A 12,224-nucleotide genomic window follows, 5' to 3' on the forward strand; every position below is an offset into this window, starting at 1 on the left:
TGCATGTGAAGCTGGCGTAGCGATAATGTTCGCTACGCCAGCTATCACCATGATATCGCAGCTGCGACGGGGGCAGGAACTATCGCGCTTGGCATCGCAAGCATTGGCTTGCGATGTCGTAGTGTGCAAACGGCCCCTTACAGTCCACACAAACGCACACAAGCACACACAAACAAACACAAACAAACACACATGCACACACATACATACAGTATTATGCTCACCTTACCTTCCATCGCCGGTCTCATGGTTCTTGTAGTTCGCCGGCTCATCGCGATGACTGAGGAATCCTCGCGGTGAACTACAAGACCCAGGAGCCCGGCGATGGAATGGGAGGTAAGGTGAGCATAATATGTGTACCTTCAGTTCCATCGCCGGGCTCCTGGGTCATGTAGTACGCAGCTCCAGGATGTGTATCGGCAAGCATTGCGATGAGGCAGGAACTTCGGCTGTCAGACGCTACTCAAAGGCAGCGCACTGACCAATCAGAGGCAAGCGGCTCCAGCCTTTGATGTCAGCGCTCTGGGTGCAGACGTTCCTCCCTCGTCTTTATGGTAACCCGATACACAGCCCGTACTAGAGAACAGCAAGTCCCAGGAGACTGGTGAGGGAACAGAAGGCAAGTTATATGTGCGTGTGTGAGTTTGTGCATGTGTGGAATGATAGAATAGGGGACCAGGATAGGACATTTAACAAGTTGTGAAACGAATTGTCTGCATTGCAATGATTTCCTATGGGAAATCTTGCTTTGCTGAACGAGTAACTTGGTTAACAAGCACAGTCCCAGAACGGATTGTTCTCGTTAACCAAGGTTCCACTGTATGGCCAAACTGGTGGCAAATGGCTTCTTGACAGCTTCATGCCTGCTTTTCCTCAATTCATGGGCAGTTATTTTCTGCCTTTTTTGCCCAGCACGTTTCTTGCGACCCTGTTGGCTATTTGCCATGAAACGCTTGATTGCTCGGTGATCACGCTTCAAACGTTTGGCAATTTCAAGACTGCTGCATCCCTCTGCAAGACATTTCACAATTTTGGACTTTTCAGAGCCCGTCAAATCTCTCTTCTGACTCATTTTGCCAAAGGAAAGGAAGTTGCCTAATAATTAAGCACCCCTTATATAGGGTGTTGATGTCATTACACCGCACCCCTCCTCATTACAGAGATGCACATCACCTGATTTACTTAATTGGTAGTTGGCTCTCACGCCTATACAGCTTGGAGTAGGACGACATGTATAAAACGTATCATGTGAGCAAAACACTCATTTGCCTAATAATTCTGCACACAGTGTAGACTTATTTAGGGTCCGGCGTCCGACCTCTTGTTCGAGTTAAAGTCCGGTCCCAATCCGTGTTTTTTTTTTTTTTGTTTTGTTTTTTTACGGCCGGACTCAAATATCTGTGGGTTCGACCATCTCTACTCCTCTGCCATTCCTGTGATGAAAATATAAAGCAAATTGTAGAATAGTACATGAAATCTGGGAGTATTGGCGGTATCGTTTTGTGGGAAAGAGTTAAAGACAATACGCTATGTAATGATGATGGTTTTTCTGAATAGCAAGAGTTATAGTCACATTTAATGTTTTGTTGTTTTTTGTTTTTTAAAAGAAATCGGAAGGCAAAATACGTATTAATAAAAATCATAAAACGACATTAAAACCCATAAAATGTAGAGGCTGAAGAACTGGTGTTTGAGAATAATGACCATAGAACATGTCCATGAGAAGACGGCTGCTCCTGTGCGTCTTTGATACATGGAAGACTGTCCATAGAGTCACTGGAGAAGCCGTAAAACTCAGACTCCTCGTCGCTGCTCTGAAATAAATATGCGAGTATGTCTTTGGATGCGCTGACGGCACATTCCTCCACCGGGACCGAAACTTTACTGGAAAGAGTACAGGGAAGCTCCTCTTGCTTTCTCGCCCTTCGCGCCAACTGTTTGACTTTTCTGTGTAGTTTGCCGGTAGGCGAGCTGTGCGGTACGTGGCATAATGTGTCTGCCTGATGCAAAGAACAACGCTTTTCCAAATCCTCGCAGGGTTCAGTTATACCCATTGTTGGTGCTGCAGACACATTGTCCGTATCCACCGTGTCCAGTTTAAGTCTTTTACCGGGACAGCTATTTACAGGATCAGAAAAGCAGTTCTGGTCATTTGGAGAGGTTTCGGACAATTCCCTTTCATTCTCCTTTGGATGCAAGTCTTTTTGAGTATTTTCATTGTGATACGGTGAAATGTTGGGGGTTTGGGTGGGGAACACGTTCTCATGAGTGGGCGTAACGACTTGAGAACTAGGTAGTTTGGAGAAGGAGTCAGTCACACAGGTGACGCTGCATAGAGACTGCGGGGGACAGGGAATGGTGAAGAGCGGTTCAGAAAGACATGCCAGATTACTGACCAAAGAGCAGGTCACATCCGGGAGTTTTGCAGATGCCATTTCTTTGTTAGAGACACCAGTCCCCAGTTTTCTTTCATAAGATAGTTTCGGGATAATATGGTTACGTTGAGGCGAGAATACGTTCTCATCTTGTCTTACATTGCCAGCGGGAATAAATAATCCAGACCTGTACAAAAGAGAAAACAGAAGAGAATGAAAATTTAACGAAGAGTAATCTTAAAAGGAACCGGTCACCACTTTTTCGCCCTATAAGCTGCGGCCACCACCAGTGGGCTCTTATATACAGCACTCTAACATGCTGTATATAAGAGCTCAGGCTGCTGTGTAAAACAACAAAAAAAAAATAAAATAAAAAAACATTTTATAAATACTCACCTAAACTGTCGCTCTGTGGTGGATTCTAGTCAGATGGGTGTCTCTGTTCTCCGGTGCCGGCGTCGCCTCTTTCGGCCATGATGCATCTACGTCATACACACGCGCCGATCCCGATGCTTTGATCTGTTCTGGTCAGGGCAGATCAAAGTGCGCCTGCGCAGGACCTCAATGCTGGCGCACGTGCATGTGCATGACGTAGGACGAAGCACGACAAAGATGTCCGAAAGAGGCGGCACCGGAGACGCCCATCTGACTAGAACCCACCGCAGCGCGACCGTTAGGCTAGTATTATAAAGTGTTTTTTTTAGGTTTTGCACAGCGGTGTGGGATCTTATATACAGCATGTTAGAATACTGTATATAAGAGCCCAGTGGTGGTGGCTGCAGCTTATAGGCCGAAAAAGTGGTGACCGGTTCCCTTTAACTTATATACAGTCCATAAAAAGTAATAGAAAGAAATAAAATACCCTTGTGTCTCTTGTCTACACTTGGACCAGTCAATAAAGTCAAACTCGAATGACGTGATGAGATTGTCCACATCTTGGTAGTATGGTCCTAGACTATAGTTCTTGTGCTTCTGACTCGCAAGGTGCTGAAATATGGAGAAACACAATAGTTATAATAGGTCTTTACATTTACTCAATTTTACCCCTTCCCTCCCATGCAAATTTTTCATCTCCTTCCAAGAACCATAAATTTGTCTACATTTTTCTACCCCATTAACACAGCCATATGGACGATTTTTTGTTTTGTTTTTTTTTTCCGCAAGAGAAGTTGTAGTTTTGAATGACAATTCATTTTATTATATATTCTACTGAAAAATGGGAATGGGAAGGAAGATTTGAAAAACTGTGAAAGACCAGATGCAATTTTGTCATGGTTTTCTACGCTTTGTATTTACAGTATTCAATGTGCTGCAAAAATTACTTGTAAGGCCGCTTTCACACTACGTTTTTTTCACATGCGTCATGAACGTTTTTTTGCTGTAAAAGTGGATCCTGTTTTTAACAAAGAAAAACGCATGTGTTATTTTGCAGGATCCTGCCACTTGAAGTTTAGGGGCGGGCATTGAAGTCATGCGATCGGGAGTGAGCGGAACTGAACGTGATAGACTGGGAGCCGGCATCTGACAGCTGCAGACGCTCGTAACCAAGGTAAACATCGGGTAACTAAGCGAAGTGCTTTGCTTGGATACACGATATTTACCTTGGTTATGAGGAGAGAGAAAGAGAAAGAGAAAGAGAGAGAGAGAAAGAGAGAGAAAAAGAGAGAAAGAAAAAGAGAGAGACTGATCACGCCAGGCTGGTTTCTGGGCATGCTCAGTAGAGCAAGCAGGATCCTAAAAAATTAAAAAACTGCAAGTCGCTGGATCCTCACTATAACGCACGCAAACGCATGTGAACGCATGTTAACGCGAGTCCATTGCAAATGCATTGAAATGAAAAAACGCATTTGCACTGGATCCGTTTTTGCGTTAAAAGAAGCGTTCATGACGAATGTTAAAAAAAAACGTAGTGTGAAAGCAGCCTTATAGGACTCTACAGGTCAATACAAAACTTGTATAGTTTGTTGTTTTTTTTAAGTGCAGTCTAAAAATCCCTGAGCCCCCTGGATTCTGACACTTTTTTTCCTTTTTGCTCTGCATCACTCCATTGCAGAAATATTCCCATTAGTTTATTCTGGAGCACAATATGTGAAATCTCTATTTTGCAGTCCACTTTAACGTTTCTTCAGTCTTTTCTGGGGTCATGCGCCTTCAACCCATCCTCCCAGACGTTGCCAAAACTGCTAGATTAGCTGCAGAGATGTGATTGGCAGCATCTGGGAGGGGCGGAAGGAAAAAAAGAGTGACCGTGTACGCTCCCAGAGAACACTGACATCTATGCTTTGCTATACTTTCCAACTGGACGGGCCTTTGTAGTACACTCCAAAAGAAGAAACTCATTTGAATATCTCTGAGTGAAGTTACCGTGCAAAAGTGAAAAGAAGGGAATTTTGTTTACTTACCGTAAATTCCTTTTCTTCTAGCTCCAATTGGGAGACCCAGACAATTGGGTGTATAGCTATTGCCTCCGGAGGCCACACAAAGTATTACACTTAAAAGTGTAAGGCCCCTCCCCTTCTGGCTATACACCCCCAGTGGGATCACTGGCTCACCAGTTTTAGTGCCAAAGCAAGAAGGAGGAAAGCCAATAACTGGTTTAAAGACCAATTCAATCCGAGGAAACATCGGAGAACTGAACCATACCACATGAACAACATGTGTACCCGAAAAAAAACAGAAAAACCCCGAGAAACCAGGGCGGGTGCTGGGTCTCCCAATTGGAGCTAGAAGAAAAGGAATTTACGGTAAGTAAACAAAATTCCCTTCTTTTTCGCTCCATTGGGAGACCCAGACAATTGGGACGTCCAAAAGCAGTCCCTGGGTGGGTAAAAGAATACCTCGTGATAGGGCCGTCAAACAGCCCTTTCCTACAGGTGGGCAATCGCCGCCTGAAGGACTTATCTACCTAGGCTGGCGTCTGCCGAAGCGTAGGTATGCACCTGAAAATGCTTGGTAAAAGTATGCAGACTCAATCAGGTAGGTGCCTGACACACCTGCTGAGCCGTAGCCTGGTGCCGTAATGCCCAGGATGCACCCACGGCTCTGGTAGAATGGGCCTTCAGCCTTGAGAGAACCAGAAGCCCAGTAGAACTGTAGGTTTCAAGAATTGGTTCCTCGATCCCCCGAGCCAGGGTGGATTCAGAAGCTTGCGACTGTTTACGCCGACCAGCGACAAGGACAAAGAGTGCATCCGGGTGGCGCAGGAACGCCATGCGGGAAGTAGAACCTGAGTGCTCTCACCAGAACCAACAGATGCAAATCCTTCTGAAATTGATGGACTGGACGAGGACACAAAGAAGGTGAGGTGATATCCTGATTGATATGAAAGTGGGATACCACCTTAGGGAGAAATTCCGGAATCGGACGCGGAACTACCCTGTCCTGGTGAAGGACCAGGAAGGGAGATTTGTATGAGAGCGTTGCTAGCTCGGAAACTTTCCTAAGAGACGAGACCGTTACTAGAAGGCCACTTCCCGAGAAAAGCGGGAAGGGAGACCTCTTTCAAAGGCTCGAAAGGCGGCATCTGGAGAGCAATTAGAACCTTGTTCAGATCCCAGGGCTCTAACGGCCGCCTGTACGGAGTGCTGAGAAGACAAACTCCCCGTAGGAACGTGCGTACCTGAGGAAGTCGTCTCTGAAAAAATACAGATAGCGCTGAGACTTGTCCCTAAAGGGAACTGAGCGACAACCCTTTTTCCAACCTAGATTGCAGGAAGGAAGGAAACATAGACGATGCAACCGGCCAGGGAGAAACACCCTGCGCCGAGCACCGAGATAAGAATATCTTCCACGTCCTGTGGTCAATCTTGGCGGACGTTGGTATGCTAGCCTGTCTCATGGTGGCAACCACGTCCTGAGGTAATCCTGACGACACTAGGTTCCAGGACTCAAAGCCACACCATCAGGTTGAGGGCCGTAGAATTCAAATGGAAGAATGGCCCTTGAGACAGCCAGTCTGATTGGTCTGGTAGTGCCCCCGGTTAGCCTACCGTGAGGCACCACGGAACCGGGAACCACAACATCCTCGGCCAATCTTAGCGACGAGGATGGCGCGGCCGCAGTCGGTCCTGATCTAACGCAGCACTCTGGGCAACAATGCCAGAGGTGGCACATAAGGTAGCTGGAACTGCGACCAATGCTGAACTAAGACGTCTGCCGCCAGAGCTCAATGATTGTGAAACCGTGCCATGAAGCTGGCACATTGTTGTTGTGCCGTGACGCCATTAGATCGACGTCCGGCCTCTGTCAGCGGCGCCAGATTTCCTGAAACCCGTCCGGGTGAAGAGACCATACCCTTTCGGCCACACCCCGGCGACTTAGGAAGTCAGCTTCCTAGTTTTCCACGCCTGGGATGTGAACTGTAGATATGGTGGATGCCGTGTCTTCCACCCACATCAGAACCTGCCGGACTTCCTGGAAGGCTTGCCGGTTGCGCGTTCTTCCTTGGTGGTTGATGTATGCCACCGCTGTGGAGTTGTCCGACTGAAGTCGGATTTGCTTGCTTTCCAGCTGCTGTTGGAAGGTTTGTAGGGCAAGATACACTGCTCTGTGTTCAAGAACATTGATCTGAAGGGTGGACTCTTGCTGAGTCCACGTACCCTGAGCGCTGTGGTGGAGAAAAACTGCTCCCCACCCTGATAGACTCGCGTCTGTCGTAACTATCGCCCAGGATGGGGATAGGAAGGACCTTCTTTTTGACCATGAGGTGGGAAGAAGCCACCACCGTAGAGATTCCTTGGCCGCCTGAGAAAGAAAGACGACTCTGTTGAGGGAGGTCGACTCCCCGTCCCATTGGCGGAGAATGTCACATTGTAGTGGACGCAGATGAAACTGCGCGAAAAGAACTGCCTCCATTGCTACCATCTTACGTAGGAAGTGCATGAGGCGTCTTAATGTGTGCGACTGGTTCTTAAAGAAGAGATTGCAGCCCGTAGTGAATGCTGTTTGTCTAGCGGAAGCTTCACTATCGCTGAGAGAGTATGAAACTCCATGCCTAGATATGTTAGCGATAGGGTCGGGGTCGGATCTGACTTTAAAAAGTTGATGATCCACCCAAAACTCTAGAGAGTCTCCAGCGCAACGTTCGGGCAGTGTCGGCATGTTTCCTAAGAGAGTGCCTTGACAAGTAGATCGCCTAAATATGGGATCACAGAGTGACCTTGAGAGTGCAGGACTGTGACTACTGCTGCCCTGACCTTGGCGAAGACCAGTGGGACTGTCGCTAGCCGGAAGGTAGAGCTACGAACAGAAGGTGTTCGTCTCCTATAACGAAGCGTAGAAACGCTAGTGCTCTGGATCAATCGGCACGTGTGGATAAGCATCCTTGATGCCTAATGATGCTAGGAAATCTCCTTGGGACATTGAGGCGATGACATGGCGGAGGGATTCCATCCGGAACCGCCTGGTGTCCACGAGCTTGCTGAGCAGTTTTAGATCCAGAACGGGACGGAACGGCCCGTTCTTATAGGCACCGCAAATAATTTGGGGTAAAAACCGTGACCTTGTTCCTGAAGAGGAACGGGGGTCATCACTCTTTCTGCCTATAGAGTGCACCCTGTTTGCAGAAGAAGAGCAGCGGCTCGGCCGGGAGGTGGAGAAGTTCTGAAGAATCGAGTTGGAGGACGAGAAGTGAGCTCTATCCTGTACCCGTGAGACAGAATGTCTCACACCCAACGGTCATTGACCTATGGCAGCTAAATATCGCCAAGGCGGGAGAGCCTGCTACCGACCGAGGATGCGGAGAGAGGAGGCCGCAAGTCATGAGGAAGCCGCCTTGGAAGCGGGTTTTCAGATTGTCTCCTTTTTTGGGCGTGACTGAGCCCGCCAAGAATCTGAGCTCCTCTGATCCTTTTGAGTCCACATTGGACGAGGAAAAATGGGACCTGCCCGAGCCTCGAAAAGACCAAAACCCCGACTGCCTCCTGCTCTGTTGGGGTTTGTTGTGCCCGGGCTGAGGAAAGGATGAATCCTTACCCCTGGACTGTTTAATGGTTACATCCAAACGCTCACCAAACAGTCGGTCAGCAGAAAAAAGGCAACTGGTTAAGCACCCTTTTTTGGAAGCAGAATCTGCCTTCCATTCACTTAACGAGCAGACCAGGCTCTGCTTAAAAACACGGAGTAGCGGAGGCTACTGCCGCACGGTTCGCAGAGTCTAGGGCAACCTGAATCGCGTAAGAAACAAATGCAGACATTTGAGAGGTTAAGGATGCCACCTGCGGCACAGATGTACGTGTAACCGTGTCAATCTGTGTAAGACAAGCTGAAATAGCTTGGAGTGCCCCAAGGGCGAGAATGCTGGAGCCAACGGTGCGCCGACAGCCACATAGATGGATTTAGACCAGAGATCCATCTGTCTGTCAGTGGCATCTTTAAGTGCAGCTCCATCTTCCACTGCAACTATGGATCTAGCTACAAGCCTGGAGATTGGAGGATGCCGCTTGGGACACTGGGTCCAGTCCTTGACCACGTCAGGGGGCAGGGATAACGTGTATCCTAAGCCGTTTGGAGAAGCGCATATCTGGATAAGTGTGGTGTTCCTGGACTGCCTCTCTGAAGGCAGAGTGGTCCAGAAAAATACGTGAAGCTGACTCCTCCACTGGAGGAGCAGGGTGAGAAATAACCAACATTCTATTGAAGGACGCTATAAGATTATTCACTATGGCGTCACCATTAGGTGTATCCAGATTGAGAGCGGTCTCAGGATCAGAATCCTGAGCCGCTACTTCCGCCTCATTACACAGAGAGTCCTTCTGCTAGGACCCTGATGAAACCGAGGGCCGCTCATAGTGAGCCCGCTTAGGCTGTCTGGGACTGACGTCTGTGCAGAGCCGTGACTCTGGGATGCATGTGACATTCCCGGAGCTGTTAGTTGTTCACACTGAGGGGGGCCATGGATCAATGATTCAACAGTGCCCATGTTGTGAGAGACATGTCCGGACTGCTAGGCTTCTAGTATCATAGCCATAGTCTCAGAAAATCTGTCAGTAAATACTGCAGACACCGTCCTCATCCTCTGGCCATTAGCAGAGACTCCGGCTGAGTTGGATACAATGGGGGTCTATGTAACCTGCCGGCCGTATAGCCGTACATGCTGTACCGGCTGCATAGAAAAACATGTGGTTCTGCACCTTTGTTTTACACAGAGAATATGCTGATAACTCCTCCGCACAATCCAGGAGGGTATATACAACGTGCGACCAAACAGTGCAATGTATATAGTACAAGCATATCTATAAGTGCACTTCTGCACTAGTGGGGTTAGCACCACAGGTGCTGCTTAACGCCTGTTGCAGCGATTGTGTGACTATCAGAATGCCAGGGTCTTCCACACTTGTCTCTGTATCGTACAGAAACTGACACTAATGGCTACCGGCGTCCTGTGTAGAGAAGGAAGCCGTGGGCGTGCCTGAGAAAGTGCGGGAATCCGGTTTCACAGTGCACACAGTGAGAGGGGTGGAGTATGCAAAACATACTCCAGCTCTCAGCGCTGCTGTGCTATGCAGCGTCACGCCCCTACCCTGACTGTCAGGCCTGTGGGCGGTAACGAAGGGAGACTAGGCCCAGAAGCCGGGGACTCGAGTTAATAAGCGCGGCCGGCATATCAGTGCTGGCCGGCGCGGAAGTCCCCGGCGCACCACAAATCCCAGCGGCGCCTTAAATAAAAACGGCAGCGGCGGATAGCGCGGTAGTCACCCAATACACTAACACACCCAGCAACGCTGTGGTGTGCGATGGCACTAGTGCGGACAGCGCCGCTGTCCCTGGCGCACTAACACACCCAGCAGTGCTGCCGTGTGTCTGCGCGGTCCCCACGGGGACACAGAGTACCTCCATGTAGCAGGGCCATGTCCCTGAAGATACTCCGCTCCAAGTCCAGCAGATACCAGGGGCTGTGGATGGAGCACGGTCTCTGTGCCTGGAGACCGATAGAATCCCACTTCACCCAGAGCCCTGTAAAAAGGGATGGGGAAGGAAGCAGCATGTGGGCTCCAGCCTCCGTACCCGCAATGGGTACCTCAACCTTAACAAACACCTCCGACATGAAGTGGGGTGAGAAGGGAGCATGCTGGGAGCCCTGTATGGGCCCTCTTTTCTTCCATCCGACATAGTCAGCAGCTGCTGCTGACTAAACAGTGGAGCTATGCGTGGATGTGTTGCCTCCTTCGCACAAAGCACAAAACTGGTGAGCCAGTGATCCCACTGGGGGTGTATAGCCAGAAGGGGAGGGGCCTTACACTTTTAAGTGTAATACTTTGTGTGGCCTCCGGAGGCAATAGCTATACACCCAATTGTCTGGGTCTCCCAATGGAGCGAAAAAGAAAAGAGCAATGGAATCAGAAAAGCTTTTTTTTTTTTTTTTTTACACGCTGCATAAACTTGGAAGTTAGGAGAAAAAAAAAATAAATAAAAATCTGCAGTTCTGGTGTTTCCATTTTGCTCTTATTAATGGTTGACCATACGTAGCAATTAATTTTATATTATCCACATAAGAAGAAAGAATGGCTCCACTCCAACGTCCATGAAAATGGATGTATTAATACAAAAGGCCGTGCATAAAATAAAAGGCAGTGGCGGAGCTGGGTGCAAACTTCCCCAGGACTATGGCAGTTTCTCGCTAACCATGCGCTTCTACGGGTCATTCAATGTGCAGGCGCTGGGCAGGATTCAAATACTATTAACTCCTTAACAACCGCGGGCAGTAAATTTACGTCCTAGTGGTCGTAGTGTTAATCCCCACCTGCTGCTGCGTGCTGCAGGAGGGGATCTGCGCACATGTCAGCTGATTTATACAGCTGACATGTGTGCCTACAAGGTACAAGTGGAATTCTGTCACCCAGGGATAGGGGGTACTCAGATCCAGGCCAAGGGGTCGCTTCTGAAGGTATCACGGTGGCGTGACCCGTTCTGTGATCCCAGGCACCACAACAAAAGGGGCATTATATACAGGGGAGATTTGGTAGTCTATGTTCCGTGACGCCACCCGTGGTGTGCGGTGAGGTAATGGAGCACCGCCGCTGCCGGTCACAGGATCCCGGGGATGGTAATGGGCAGCAAGGTGGCGATTTTCCCTCCACGAGTAGGGTGTTGATGTCTCGGGACCCCGGTGTGATGGATTGGGGAGTAACGGGTGCAGTCCACGGCTTGGACCGGGTGGTGCAGGAGTACTCACAGTATAAGGCTATGTGCGCACTAGGCGTTTTTATGTGCGTTTTTGTCTAAAAAACGCACCCGCGGCTAAAAAAACGCGGCAAAAACGCATGCGTTTTTGCCGCGATTTGGTGCGTTTTTTGCTGCGTTTTTGCTCACTGCGTTTTTAATCAGTGCACAATGCCATTAAAGATTGTTGATGAAAAAAAAAAAAAAAAAAAAGGTCTGTCATTTCCTTCTTCAAAATGTTCATTGTATGCAGGAGAGCAGACAGCTGCAGAACTAGTGTATGCAGGAGAGCAGACAGCAGCTGCAGAACTACAAGTCTCAGCATCCTCCATTCACTAGTGTATGGAGGAGAGCAGACAGCAGCTGCAGAACTACAAGTCTCAGCATCCTCCATTCACTAGTGTATGCAGGAGAGCAGACAGCAGCTGCAGAACTACAAGTCTCAGCATCCTCCATTCACTAGTGTATGCAGGAGAGCAGACAGCAGCTGCAGAACTACAAGTCTCAGCATCCTCCATTCACTAGTGTATGCAGGAGAGCAGACAGCAGCTGCAGAACTACAAGTCTCAGCATCCTCCATCCAGGACTGTATGCAGTTTTTTGCCCAAAAAGAAAAAAAAAATGACGTGGGCTTCGCCATATTTTTGTATGCTAGCCGGGTACAGCAGGCAGGTACGGGCTGCCCCCAAC

At 48.7% G+C, this 12,224-nt stretch overlaps 1 protein-coding gene across 1 annotated transcript in view; it reads right to left on the reverse strand.

Annotated features, from left to right (window-relative positions):
• Nucleotides 1–1,562: 1,562 nt before the first annotated feature.
• The window catches only part of DBF4 (DBF4-CDC7 kinase regulatory subunit), a 95,362-nt gene continuing 84,700 nt past the window's right edge, over nt 1,563–12,224 (reverse strand). The window contains exons 13-14 of the mRNA XM_075315609.1: nt 3,238–3,362; nt 1,563–2,562 (exon numbers count right to left, since the gene is read on the reverse strand). Coding sequence (XP_075171724.1) covers nt 1,653–2,562; nt 3,238–3,362 — 1,035 coding nt within the window. The 3' untranslated portion in view covers nt 1,563–1,652. The remainder of the gene's footprint in view (nt 2,563–3,237; nt 3,363–12,224) is intronic.

The sequence above is a fragment of the Anomaloglossus baeobatrachus genome, chromosome 6 (assembly GCF_048569485.1).
Source record: "Anomaloglossus baeobatrachus isolate aAnoBae1 chromosome 6, aAnoBae1.hap1, whole genome shotgun sequence".
Taxonomy (NCBI): domain Eukaryota; kingdom Metazoa; phylum Chordata; class Amphibia; order Anura; family Aromobatidae; genus Anomaloglossus; species Anomaloglossus baeobatrachus.